The following is a 14350-nucleotide window of genomic DNA, read 5'->3' as shown; positions in this document are numbered from 1 at the left end:
GGAGCAGTAGTTCTGGGCAGGACCCGCCAGCCAGGCTGGGGCCTGTGTACCTGACAGGCACTTTCTTCAAGTGGGAGAGGCAGTGGGCCTAACCAGGGCTTTTCTGCTTTTCTCGCACCCCTGCAGTGTGTCTCGCCTGTTCGCAGATGCTCGGCGGCTTCTTTTATATAGCCAGAGAGACACCAGCATGAGGGACATACACAAAGTCCTGAGAATGTTACGGAAGATCGAGAGGTCCAGGTCAAGTAAGCAGAAGCCTTCTGTGTCTTGGTTCCTAATTGGAAATTGACCTGCACCAGGGAGACAGCAGCCCAGTGGCCTGGTGCTTGTTCCTGTTAGCTCTTCCCTATGGGTTTCCTCCTCAGTGGCTGGGCTGTAAGGCTCTGCAGGAGGCGCTTGAGGAGACACTAGGAAGACAGTGAGTGCTCTGGCCTCCTCTGGGGAGACAGAAGACAGATCCCCAGAGTGGAATGGCACAGGCCTGGCGTTAGGGCAGTTAGGGGTGCAGGTTCCTGCCAACTTCACTTATGTGGAGTTGGCCATATGGTCGCAGTGAATGGGCGCATTTATAGACAGGGAATACTTCTGTGCGTATAAAGGCAATTAAAGTTGCAACTTGATATGGATAAGTGAAAGTTAAGCATTTATTTCTGAAAGGAAAATGCAATTCATTTTCCCCCCAGTCATTTGATTTAGTCTGATGGGCATCTGAACTCTGATCTTTAAAAAGTGAAATCTTTCTCTCTGATCTGGTAAGTGCCCAGGCAGTTTATGGCATGCCATTGAAGAAGTGTTTGAGGAGCTGGCAATTTGCTGACAGAGGCATTGGCTGCAGAAGTCATGGCGCAGCTTCCCCGGCGCTGGCCTGCCAAGGGGGCCGGGGGCGGTGGGACGGTCGGCTGGGTGCAGGCAGTGATGGTGTGCGTGGTCTGTAGAGAATTTAAAAGCAGTAGCGAAGTCACCTAAAAGTTGGTCTGCTTTTTATCATCACCACGCACCGGTGGTTCTAAACAATTTCGGTGACAAATGACCCCCTGTCCTGGGCCAACTGCTGCCACTGCTCCAGGAAAGTACCTTTTACTCAGTTTGGTATTCGGAAGAGCTGGGGAGGGCCAGCTTTTGCTGAGAGGCCTCCCAGTTTGTGATCCACTTGGTAAAAGAAGAAATGATATAAAGTGCTAGAGTTTAAACCAGACTTGGAGTGGAGCTTTTTCTTGGGCAGCCAGAACTGTGCTTTCCCTGGACAGGAAAAGAGGCAGTGGGAAGTGTGGGACCTGATGACAAAGGGAGGCAAAGCTGTGTGTGGGGTAGTGTGCAGTGGGTGTCGCTTCACATCAGAGAGAGATGTGACCATGCTTAGGCTCCTGAGTCAGCTTCAAGGAGCTCCCAGCTGGACCACTCCTGGCTGCCTGGCCAGGCCATCTGGATGCTGTTCCCTTGCCTGTAGGCCCCTGGTCCTGCACACATGTGTCTGTCCCAGTGCAGGACACAGACAGGTAGCAGCCCCGAGTCAGAGCATCAGTCCTTCCTGATCCACTGGAGGGCCCCTGCCTGGTGGGGCAGATGCAGAGCTACGGCTGTTTCTTCTTCTGCAGAGAGACGGTGTGGCCCAGAGGAAAGATGCTAGGATATCTACTTTGTAGCTTCGTGGCTTTGTAAATAAGGCATTTAGGCCCTTTTGGACCACTCTTCTCATCTGTAAAACGGGGACAATAGGAGAACTTATCTCATAGGATTTTTGTCAGGAATAAATGAGATAAAACATTTAAATGCTTAAAAACAGCATCTGGCACATAGGAGGCACTTAGTGAATATGAGCTATGATTACTTCGGAGTGGCGATATCTTGGCCTAGCCGTTTACTATGAGCCTTAATTTCTTCAGCTATAAAATAATAGGTAACTTATAATATAAAGTATAAACCCTAACACAGTGTCTGGTATATAGCAGCTCTTGAATGAATGGGGGCCGGTATTATTCTGATGTGTGACTGGTGCATTTCTGAGCACCTGGCCTTGTTCTTCTGCTCTCAACTTCATGGCTGGAAAAATGGACTGGCTGATGAGGGTGAGTTGTTCAACACTCAGGTCTTAGCGGAGCCTTCCTTAAACGGAACTATTTGTCTTCTTTGAGCAACTGGAGACATGGTTAGGGTGGAGAAGAGAAGCCAAACCTGTGTTGAAAAAGCTTTCTCTGCACAGCTCTGCAGAGGGATCTCTGATTTGACTGCATCCTATCAATGCTTCTTACACATCAGTCCATTCACCCAGGACGTTCCCGTTTCTGATCTGCAGCTGCTTTGTAAATCGCTTCCACCTTTCTTTGCCTGTCTTGCAGCACAGAGCCAGGCCTCAGTCTAGAGGGAAATACCCAGAAATGTGGCTTCTTCCTAGGTGAAATCGGTAACTTTTTGCCAAATTTGAGTAGCACTCTAGATTTCAGAGAGAATCCAAAGCTGGGGTATGTCAGCGTGCATCCTGACTTAGGGACCTGTGTTTGTCTGCACTGACAGCCCTACTCACGACATGATGGGCTTAGCTCTCTTGCACTGTCACTCTCAGGATTGGAAAGCTCCTTGGTCCCCTGCCCTCTCAGCCTTCTTCCCATGATGGAGACCTACCTCTCACACAGCAGTTCATTTTGGGTATTGACAACTCTAATTCTCAGAAAAATCTTCACTACTCTGCTATACCTTCTAGAGAATGAGGCTAATCTATTTCCCTTGAAATATTTAAAGACGGCTCTTCTGTTTTTTTCCCCTCGCTTCCTAAAGCCTTTGATTTTTCCAGGCTAAATGTCCAACATCCATCTTCTGGAATGCTTTTATTCCCCCGACTGCTGCCTCTCCTCTGGTTGTGTTTCTGTGTCTCTTTGTCTTTCTTGAAGTTTATCGGAAATTACGACAGGGTTCCAGCACGGAGTAGAAAGGGACTTTTGCCTCCCTGGGTCTGAGCACTGTATTTCTGTTAATGCAATCTGAGATTGCATTAGGCTTTTTGGCATCCACGTCTCACTGTTGACTCATGTTCCATGTGCAGTCAACCAAATCTCAGAGTCTGTTAAATATACAGTATTGCAAGTTACTTGTTCTCCATTTCTTAATTGTGCTGTTGGCTTTTTGAACCTAAAGGGAAAATATCTCTTTTCTGTTTTACAGTTTTAAATTCCCCATGTCATCTCCTCCTACCAAAACCATTTTAGATTCTGATTTTGCCTGTACTATATTTGCTGCTGCTTCTTGTTTCCTGTCATGTAGGAATTTGATAAATAACTCTCTTTGTTCTCATCCAAATCATTGATGACTGTGGGACCAAGGCTTGAGGTTTAGACCAGTCCACTGGAGACTAACAACCCCTTTGGGACATAACCACTCAGGCTCTTAAAAATCCACCAACCTATGTTGTCATGAGTGTTGGGCCACTGGGCTCCTGCTCCTGTGATCTGGGTGGAGAACTCATCTTGTTCTTTCCTTCAACTTGCATCTGCTAAATCCATTGGGCTATCCACAGATAATTTGTGGATATGAGGGTCTCCACTCAGATAGTCTCTTCTAGTCCCATGGTTTCCTGGGCTAGAGCATCATTTTATTTCCACTTATTGGATGAGACCTTAGAGGCCATTTAGTTCGTTTATAGATAGTTTGATTAATTCAATCATCCTGCCAATATTTATTGAATACCTAATATGTGAAAACCACTGTTCTAGGTACTGGGACACAGAGATGTACAAAACAAATGCAGCCCCTGCCCATGTGAAATTTTGATCCTAGAAAAGAATCTGATCCAGAAGGGAGGAGCGACTTTCCCAAGTTTGCCCAGCCACCGGGGGGATATTCTGGGAATGGAACACAGCTAAACCTCTGCTGCTCCATGCAGTTCTTTCTATAGTGCTGTCTTGTGCTGTTCTATTAATCTTCCAACTGGGAAGACCTCCGGTTTTAGGAATTAAGTCATTGACAAGTCTAATTATCCTCGAAACCCTCCTAATCAGAAACCCATGTAGGAAGCCTTACAGGGGGGCCTTGCCCAGTTTTCTCATCATGAACTTTTGGGATATTTTATTATTTTCTTCCTAAACCTACAACCAGCATTGAGTGGTGGTTAAATTTATGTTTTGGGAGCCAGTGTGAGGAGCATTCGTTCTTGAAAGTCCCTATCGTGATTGCAACCCAGTGGAAACATAAAAATTGCACAACTTCTCAGAAACTCTAGAAAAAGTCACAGGTCTCGATTTTGTCTCTGTGAGATGCAGACTGGCAAGGAGGAGTGTTTCTCTGAATGAGTTTTGTGTGGTATCTGAGATGATTTCAGGCAGTACACAGTTAACGTTTATTTTTAACCGATAACAAATTATAATTTCTTGGATATTATTGCTTAGGAAGATGTTAAATAGGAAAAAATTAAAGTTAATTCAAAGAAGATACTGTTTTGTATGGATATGGTGAAACTTGTGAGAGGTTTGTAAATGGTTGAAGACTGGAAAATGCTGATAGAAGAGAAAGAGTTTTGGGCTTTGCATTGAGATTCATTTTGAGGGAGTGATGTCACCAAGATGGTGACATGGGTCGTTCCTGATTTCACTCCCACTCACAAGAAGATTCATTTTGGGAACAAATTCAGGCTCTATACCTCATTAAGTGTGAACCTTGGGCATGTTTTGATTCTTTCTGACCCTCAGTTTACCTGAAAAATAGAGATTATCTGTCCGAGGGTTGTTGAGCATTAAATCGGATGACATCTGTGGATGACTGGGCAGGGTCATAGCACACAGGTGACACACAAGAAATCTGAGCTGATTCACCTCCTCTTCTGTTCCTGGCTAACTGTTTGGCCTTTGTCAATTTGTTCCATCTCTCTGGGCCTCAGCTCTCCTTGCCTCGAAGTTGGGACGTTGGCAAAACAACCTGAAAATGTTTCATCTTGGAAACTTGGTCAGTATCTGGATGGGGGATTTCCTGGGACTAACCAGTGCTGTGGGCTGGCCCCTAGACTGTAGCCCCTTGAGGGCAGGACTGGACCTTGTTCATGGCTCTCTCTCAAGCATCCACAGAGTAGCCGGCACGTGGGAGACAGTTAGTGATTCTTTCTGGAATGAAGGTGAGAGGAAATACCCGCCCTTTCTCCTTCACAGAGTATTTTAGTGATGAAGTGAACGTGATTTGGAAAGCGTAAGATTCTAGCACGTGTAATTGTAGAGTTGATTCCCCGATGTGAATCCAAGTCGACAGGGCTCTAAATTAGTCACAATGACAAAAGTTCTTATAACAGTCTTGGCTTTCTTTCTTCCACAAAGTTTACCTTCTAGAACTTTACTGGAAGAGCTGCCATGAACCCAGAAGTCTGAAGTGGATTTACTGAGAAGCTAAAAAGGTTTCACTTTCATAGCCCCCTTCCAAGGTTCTGGTGGGGATCTCAGCAATCAAAAATTGCTCAAATCAGATTTTTAAAAAATTTTCCTCCTCTTAAAGAGAGCCCCTCAAATTTTGTCAGCTTCAGGCCTCACAAATCTGCGTCTGCTGGCGCCAGAGGCACTGGGAGCCAGGAAGAACTGCCTGCTTCCTCAGCCTCTTCCTTCGCTCTGCCGGTCAGCCTCTCTCACCAACCCAGCCCAGCTGCCCCCTCTTTGGTGAGTCTGGCATTTTCACATGCGGTGACCAGCAGGCTGGCCAGAGCCAAGGCCCCCCCCGATGGGGTTGGTGCTGCTTAGATCAGGACTGGCCTGGAGAAGGAGGTGTCCCTTTGCTTTCGTCTTTGCCTTACTGCCTTTTGCGCTTACAGCTACTTAAATGCATTGCTGAGTGATATTGAACAGGCTCATTAGCCTGCTTCCTGCAGAACATTTCTGCTCAGACATCTGCTTTGCCCCAGAGCCTTGTTCCTCTCCCAAATCTTGGAATCTCAACTACACACTCTCCCTTATCTCTAGGTAGCCATGGGCCCAGGTTCCTCTTGAGTTTATATGCATATAGTGGTCAGGGCTTCCTGTTTGGCTGGAGGTTGAGAAGTACATATCCTGGGGCTGAGGCTTCTTGCCTTTGGGGGTAGGCCATCGTCACAAGCCCTATAAGAAGTTCCCCAACTCCTCACTGACCCCGTTTCCACAGTTAGCTAGACTCTTGTCCACTGCTGCATCCCATGGCTGCTCCCTCAGCCTCGCTGTTGCTCATGCTGGTCCAGGGAAAATTCCTAGGCTTGTGGGGGTCCAGTGGAAATTCTCCTCTTTATCAGCTGTGGCCTGGCCCAGTGGACAGGCCTCTGGGTTCTGTGGTGGCTGGATGCCTTATTCTCAATCTCCCTTGTGCATAGGACTCAGCAACTTCCATCCTCAGCCAAGATCTTAGCTTCCAGGTGCCTGGCTCTGTCTCAAATTATAGCCACACCAATGCCTTTTAACAGAAGCCCAGTGGGTGCTCTGTGGAGCTTCAGAAGATCATTTTCTGGATCTGCTGAATTGGGCCAGGCCAGGTAGACAGATAGTTGAGGGATGGCTCGCAGGCTTTACTTCGGGCTGCCAATGCACACATTTCTGGGGACGCCATGTATACCGTGGTCCATGTGAATGGCACTGCCCATGAGAATTGTGCTCCCTTGAGTTGGGTAGTGAACAACCTACATAGCTGTTTGCCATGGCCTGAGTACTTTACCTCAGCTTCCTCAGTGAGAACTAGGGTTCCAACTGGCCTCCCACAACCCCTGATTCAGGGGCTTCTGAAGTGTCTTCTCTCCAGGATGTAGAGCCCTCTGAAGCTTATGAGAACTTTGCCAGGAAAGAACAAGGAAGAACTTTGGGCATTTTGTCAGTGGGCTGGAGATGTCCCTTTGGAAGAAGGGTTGGAAAAGGAAAGGACGGAGGAGAGATCCAGAGTAGGGCTGCGTGCATCCTGACATCCTGACTTGGTCTTGAGCTTCTCTAGCCCTTCAGCTAGATTTTTGTCTGTCAATGGAATGGCTGTCATTTTATGTATATTTATGGAACAAATCTGATTTGTTTGTCCCTTTTGTTGTGGTTCTGATCAAGACTTTTGTGAAACAAGTCCTGAGGGTTATGCTATGCTGGACTTGACTTAGGGAAAAGGATCCTAACTTTCTGGCTGTTAGATTTACTGCTACTACTGAGAACTCACTCTATGGACCTTGGATTCTGCTTTGATCTTTGTAAGTCAAAAAGACATGATCCCCAGAGGGTAGGGCAGGCTTTGGGGACAGGGCAAGATAGTTGGCTGTGGCAGGGAGTTGAGGGAAGAGGATGTAAAATTATCATGTTGTAAACATCCACCGGGCAGTACAATTTAGTGTTGAGAGAACAGACTTGGCAGCCCGACTGCCTTGGTTTAAATCCTAGCTCTGCTGCTTACCAGCTGTGTGACCTTAGATAATTCCATAACATCTCTGTGTCTCAGTTTCCTCAAAATGAAGATGATAATCCTCTCTTAGGAATGTCTTTTTTTTTTTTTGAGGAGGATTAGCCCTGAGCTAACTGCTCCCAATCCTCCTCTTTTTTGCTGAGGAAGACTGTCCCTGAGCTAACATCCGTGCCCATCTTCCTCTACTTTGTGTGTGGGACGCCTTCCACAGCATGGCTTGCCAAGCGGTGCCATGTCCGCACCCAGGATCTGAACCGGCGAACCCTGGGCTGACGAAGCGGAACGTGTGCACTTAACCGCTGCGCCACTGAACCAGCCCCGTCTTAGGGATGTCTTGTGGGGAATATACGGGCTAATAAGGGTAAAGCACTTAGTAGAGTATCTGACACTAAGTAAGTGCCAGGTTTGTATTGTAGTTCATTGCATAATCATCATGTAATGTAGAGAATTTTGTTCCTTTTATCCACATGAAGGAGCTGAAGTTCAGAGAGGCTAAGTAACTTGCCTGTAGAAGCACAGGCAAGGGGCAGGAATAGGACTAGAACTCCAGTGTTTCATACTCTGTTGTCATTACATCCTAAAGAGAGCAGCCCAGGGTAGCCAGAAACTTCCCCAAGGTGACAGGATACTGGGCATGGATGGGCTGGGATCAGAAAGGAGACAAGAGGGCTTCCGAGAGAAATGTTCGAAATGTTTCAGCGGAGACAACAGACTTCCACCACTTCCTGGCTTCATGGGTAAAAGGCACGGGTGGAATGTTCCCCAAGGTCCATCTAGAAAGAACATCCTGTGACTCACAGCCACTTCTCCTTCTCCACCTGAACCCCTTCCTTCCACTTGGGCAGCTGTTGAAGTCAAGGTTGCAGCCCCAGACTTTGTTTTCTGTCCTTGTAGGCCCCCATGTGTCATCTTGTTCAGAGATCAGATGACATATGTGTCAACATTATGTCATCAAACTGGAAATTCCTTGAAATCTTTGGGTGATTGCAATTTGCGTTTTGTCTGCCTAACAAAAGTTCTGATTTGGGGCCTTAGAGTTTCATAATTTGATAGTTTTCCCAGACCTGTGAAAGCCAGGCTGCATCCCGGAGCCCAGGCCATTGGTCTCCATCCAGGGTGGGGACCTGGCCCCAGCAGGGCTATAATCAGGGGGATGCAATGCTGCACTGCTGTGTTGAAATATTGCTTGAACTAAATCAAATCAAAGGTCACTTTTGCCCAGACAAGAGTAGAAAACACAATTGTACTCAATTATAGGACAGCATGTACCCCACAGTATCAGACTGCCTTTAAAAAGTTTGGATTGTTAACATCAAGAACAGTGACTTACGTCTCTTGCTTTTCCAGCAAAAGATTTTTTTACCTTGTGGGTGGTAAAGAGCAATTTAGGAATCCAGTTTGTTTCTTGTTGAAAGCACCCCATTTCTAGCCCTCTTATCACTGTGGTATTGAAGCACAAAAGGGCAAACTTAGAGTGACACTTTGTCTAACAGACTAAGTTGCACCAGTAACGATGCTATTTTACGTTACGTTCAAGGCTTAGAACAGCTCCAGCAGGTTAGTATTATCATCCCCATTTCATTGATGAGGAAACTGAGGCTCAAAAAGGTCCTTTCTGTTGCCCAAGGTCACAGAGTAAAGCTGTGAATTGACTCTGGGTCTGTCTGACCCAAGGCTCAGCATCTGTCCACCATACCGTGGTGCCATGTTGCCTTATTCCAATACTAGGACGCATGGGTGGCATCACCAGCTTTTGATGCCAAAACCATGATGAAGCATTTTAAAAGAGTAAAACCATTCATTTAATTCCAATACAGTGGAAGAACCAGGGCTTTGTAGCCAGAGTTGATTGGGTTCAAATTTACCACTTGCTCATTCTTTGACCTTGAGTAGGATATTAACCTTTCTGGGTCTGTTACCTCGTTTGAAAAATGAGAATAGTAATACCTTTCTTGTAAATGTGTTTTAGGGATTCTAGGAAATAGTACATATAATGTGTCTGATGCTCGTAAATGTTAATCACCTTCCTCTGCCCACAAAGCACTATCATATCTCTTCATACATTTTATTAATTTTAAAAGGAAGAAAAAATTAAGGAATTTATACGTTATCTGTGTTAACAATTCTTCCTTAGCCCAGCCTTCTTTAGCCCAGCCCTGGAAGGGTTCTCTTCTTAGCCCCTCACTCATAAACTCATCTTCCTCTCCTTTCCCTTGTTCCTCCTGCTTCTCAGGCCCTGCAGGCTGGTTCTAACCCCACGTCGTGTGGTGTTAGGAGTGTCTGGTCTTATTTTCGGTCAGAGACCAGCTTCTCAGTGAGGACCGAATGCCTCAAACTCTTCTTTCTTCCGAGCTCTTCTTCTCTCTGCTCTTTCTGTTTGATTCATTCTTTCCTTTTTCTGGACTGTATGTTTCATCCTCTTGACTTCTTACCTTCTCTTCATTCCCTGCCTTTTCTGGGCCTCCTCTCCCACCTCTCTGGCCTTCATAAAGGGTTCTCCATGCAGAAATCTATCAGCTATTTTCTTGCTTTGTCTAATGGTGTTTCCTTGTCTCTTCTTCTCTTTCTCTTCAGGTCCAGAACTTATTGGGGCAAATGCTACCTCCAGGTATTACCTTTGCTTTCCTTCCAAAGCCAGCCCAACCGTGCCCGCCACCCCCATGGCATCAGGAGAGCTCCTGGCCAGTGTGAACAGGTCACTCTTTCCCTCTGGGGCTACAGTCTCCGCTGGCTCTTTGGGGACCTAGTTACCATTCAGCTTCTTATCAGTTGACATCAGTCCTCATTCCAGGGGCTACCAACAACCTCCCCAACTTGCCTACTTCTCAGTAAGACATAGGTATGTTACTACCTTAGTAGATATCTCTTTCCATGCCCCGATTCAATGCTGACTGATTCTGGACTGACACGGAGGGCTGGAGGCTCACAACTCTGCTCACCAGCTCCTCCTGGAAGGCGGGGGCAGGGATCATGTCTTTAGACAGCATTTCTTTGTTACAGGCTCCTGCTTTCAAGAAGCCCTGAGAAATACTGCTCCTTTGAACCATAGCACTAGTGTTTTGGGTTCAGTAGCCATTTGGAAGTTTGTTGAGCTAATGCAGGTTCACATTACACGTGGGCTCCTTTAAGGAATATGTGGTTCCTGAAGTTATACTACTCCCATGGGTCTTAAGAGAAGACTCTGGCTTCCCTGGTACTGGACCCAAGGGTTCAGGGAGTGTAACTCTAAATATTCTGGTTTCTCTTGGGAACCCTTCACATAATTGTCATCCGTGACTTTATCAACATTTATTTTGAACTTGTTTAATTTTAAGTTTGTATTTTCTCTTGCAGTGTGTGAGTCAGTATTCAGAGTCCTTTGCATACTTAGTGTTGATAGTGCTTACCTAACCTACGCCCCTAGCAAGGTAGAAAAATGCAGGCTCAGGGAGCCTAAGTGACCTCTCCAGGGCCACATAGCTGGAAAATTCTGGAACTGAGCTTTGAACCAGGTTAGCTAGACTCCAGAACCTGAGCTCTTTTGAGTATGTCTTGGTAACTCTCAGCAAGCTCTCACTTGTAGAGAAGGAAACTTCTGAGTTGGGAGCCCCAGGCCCAGATGCACATCAGGGAGGTCCCGAGGCTGTGTGCCCTCCAGGCTCCGGGCCTCCTCTCACCTGCCCTAAGGAGTCACCCCAGGGAGCAGCCAGGTCAGCCTGCCTTACCCCCTTCTCCAGAGCCCTGACCATCCCAGAGAAGCCGTGGTCTTCCCAGACACGGCCCAGCCATCTCAGTGAAGCAGGCAGTAGCTATCCTTGAATAAGAAAGTAGAGCCCAGAAAAACAGACCAAAACAACAAAAAAACATCTAGAAGACACCAGAGTGTGTTTGTTACCGGCCCTTTTATACTAGAGAAATGTTTCAAGGTCATGTTTCTATGGCTGGACAAGCTTAGGCTGAGTAAAGCCATGAGTTAGAATTTCGCCCGCCCTGCCAGGCCTTTGCCTGTTTGACTGGGCGAGAGCTAGCGGTCCCTCCTGGGGCCCTTTGGAGAAGAGTCTGGGCCTTGGAAGCTAGCGTGATCTCTTTCTCTACTTCTCCTTTTTCTCATTTGCCTCCTCCACCCTCTTCTCAAGCAGCTGATTGCTGTGGTTCCTTTTCATGTTGAACAAAAGAGACTGCAGCGATCTTGAAACTCGAGCTGGGGACTGGAGGGCAATGACCGCGAGTAACCCCAGCCGGCTCGGCTGCTGAGGGCTTCCCTCCTCCGCCTTCCTGCCTCTGCAGCCTTCTCTCCTCCCTTCTCCCCCTTCCCTCCTTGCTGCTCCTTGCCCCTCCTCCTCCGCTGAGCTCTGGCAGGCTGGAGAGAAGCAGAAGGAACACTAAGTGGTCCTGAAAGCATCCTGGGTGCAGGGCCTCTCCCTGCCACACCCCTCCCCCTGCTGTGGAGGTGTTCCCTTAGCTTGTCTGGAGAGCCTAGCCCAGAGGACTGGCAAGAAACTGAGGATTCTGCCCAGTTCTTCCCCAGCCCACAAACACGCATTTCACTGGTTTTGGTCTTTAGACTCCAAGCTCCTGAATTGTTTTTTCTCTCTCCTTTCCCCCACACCTCACTGCACCCAAAGCAGAGCTCTCCAGGAAATGGATGGGCCACCGTCTGCTCCTCCAGGGGAAACCAAGGAGGCTGAGCTCAGTGGATCAAGTATTTTGGTCCAAATTGGAGAGCTGGCGGCGGGAAAGCTCTCCTGGTCCTTTGCTGGATGGTGACTTTCAGTCTTCTCTGCGGGCAGGCGGGACTCACATTTAATTTAGCAGCCTGTCCAGCTCCCTGATCGCGGTGTTCTGTGACAGCAGTTACACCCCCTCAGTTACCCATGTGAACTGCTGAGGCTCCTCAGCTCATTCCCTCCGAAAGAGTACCTTCGCATTCTTGATCTTGGTTTTCACAGCAGCCTGTGAATGTTATCAGTCCCATTTTACACCTAAGGACACCGAGGCCCAGAAAGATTAGGGGGAAAGTGAGGCTCATGGTTGCACAGTTAGGAAACAGCCGAGCTGCGACTTGAATTCAGCTCTTCTGACGTTATATCCAGTGCTGATTTCAGGGTTTTACCCCAAGTTTGCTTGTTAATGCCATGGATGAGAAGACCTTGGAGATCATCTTCCACAACCCACACATTTTACAGTTAAGAAAATCAAGGTCATATCAACTTACTTGGGCAGAGTTAAATGGCCAAGTGTTCCCTATCTTGCCTCTAATGACTGGTCTTTCTTTCAGGTCATCGTACACCTATGCTTATCTTTGCAGTGGCCCCATAGATGTGGTCATTCCTGTTGATTCTTTGTAAAATGCAAGATTGATTTATTCTTCTATAAAGTTCTGAATAGACAATCAGCCAGCTTCAACCTTTTCTTCACCTTATAGACGGTCTCAGCAGAAAGAATTCAATAATTCTGTCTGACTCAGGAACTCAGCCAGGCAAATACATAACACGCACACACACCTGCACGCACGCACACAACCCTTAGGTCATAAATTCAATTTCTCCTCTTAGTTGGCAAAGTCACTTCTGTGTTTTTATCTCTTCTAAAAGCATATGCTTTAGGGTCAATTTAGCAAGGAAGCTAATGAGATCAGTCTTTTCTGAAAGTGATGATGATAGTAGCCATCCATTATTGAGCATGTTTCTTGGTGCCTGGCATTACACTGGGACTTGAGGCACATTTTCTCATTTAACCCCCAGCCCTGCCCAGTGGGGTAGATGCCATTGTCATCTCCATTTGTTCTGTTGACACTTGCTCACTCCCTGCTTCCATCTTCCACTCACCAGACGGTCTTCTGGACCTGGGCTGATGCTCCTGAGAGGGCTTAGAGAAACTCTAGCACTATCTTGACCTGGTTTATTTCACATTCATGTCCTGTTCTCCTCTTCCCTAACCATTGCAAGGTGAATGACTTCTCTATAATTGGCCGTTTGCCAGATCATCTCAGTTCATTAATTTATTCATTCATTTGTGCTCGCTCATTCCTTCATTCATCCACCACATCCTGAGTGCTGCCTCTGTGCCAGGCACTTCTGCGCTTCAGAGTTACAAAGTCTTGACCCTCAAGGCACTTCTGTTCTTCTGGGGAGATAGGTGTGTCCTCAGACCACTGAAGCTCCATCTATGCAGTGCTTGAGGGAAACATGGGATGTTGTCAGGGCTCAGAGGAGGGCCATGTCACCCAGCTTGAGGGTGCGAAAGTCAGGGCAGGCTTCCTGGAGGAGATGACTCATGGCCAAGTAATAAAGAAGGGGTAGGAGTTAGCAAGGCTACAAGGAGAAGGGCTCTCTCAGACATCTGGCTTTCTCAATATTCTTGGCTTCTCCACTCATTTTCCTGTCATCAATGTAATGGAAAAAACTGAGACCAGAGGTACAAAGCCACCGTACTCTGGCCTCACACCATACTTCTTCCTCTTCCTTCTCTCATCCTACTGCCCAAATCTTGCATTTTCAGGGATCTTCTCTCTCTGTGGTTATCTGCTTGTTCATTTATTTATTCATTCAGAAATATTTACGGGGAACCCACTATGTGCACAGCACTGTGACTACAGGGTGTCCTGGTCCTTGCCGTCAGGCGAGCCTTACCCTTTCCTCACCAGCCACGGCCTGCAGAGATTTTTGGCTCTCTGTCCTTTGCCAGAATGGCTTCAGCCTGACTCCCTGCTGGGAAGCACCTGCAGATAAGCCTCATCTTGGTCAAACGCTTCCATGAACTATCTTCCTCCGGTTCCTCAGCCCTTCTTCTGCTTTCTCTATTGATTTCTCTCTTCATCTCCCTTCTCAGCCTTGGAAGTCCCTTGAGGGCAGGGACTGTGTCCTTACCTTTTCTTTATGCTTCATTGTGGTAAAGTTGAGTGAAAAAAATCCTTTCAATAATCACAAAATTCTCACCATTTATTGAGTACCTACCATGCACAAGTTGCTCACAATTCATGCTTTACATATGAATATCTCTAACCTCA

The 14350-nt window shown here is 47.0% G+C and overlaps 1 protein-coding gene across 6 annotated transcripts in view; it reads left to right on the top strand.

Moving 5' to 3' along the window:
• The window catches only part of ABCA1 (ATP binding cassette subfamily A member 1), a 132002-nt gene that overhangs the window by 36973 nt on the left and 80679 nt on the right, over positions 1 to 14350 (top strand). For all 6 annotated transcript variants that reach the window (XM_023629810.2, XM_001493790.7, XM_070250906.1 and 3 more), the window contains exon 5: positions 127 to 245. In XM_023629810.2, coding sequence (XP_023485578.1) covers positions 127 to 245 — 119 coding nt within the window. The remainder of the gene's footprint in view (positions 1 to 126; positions 246 to 14350) is intronic.

Source organism: Equus caballus, chromosome 25 (assembly GCF_041296265.1).
Source record: "Equus caballus isolate H_3958 breed thoroughbred chromosome 25, TB-T2T, whole genome shotgun sequence".
Taxonomy (NCBI): Eukaryota; Metazoa; Chordata; class Mammalia; order Perissodactyla; family Equidae; genus Equus; species Equus caballus.
The sequence above is the reverse complement of the archived record's forward strand: the minus strand, read 5'-3'. Positions and strand labels throughout refer to the sequence as shown.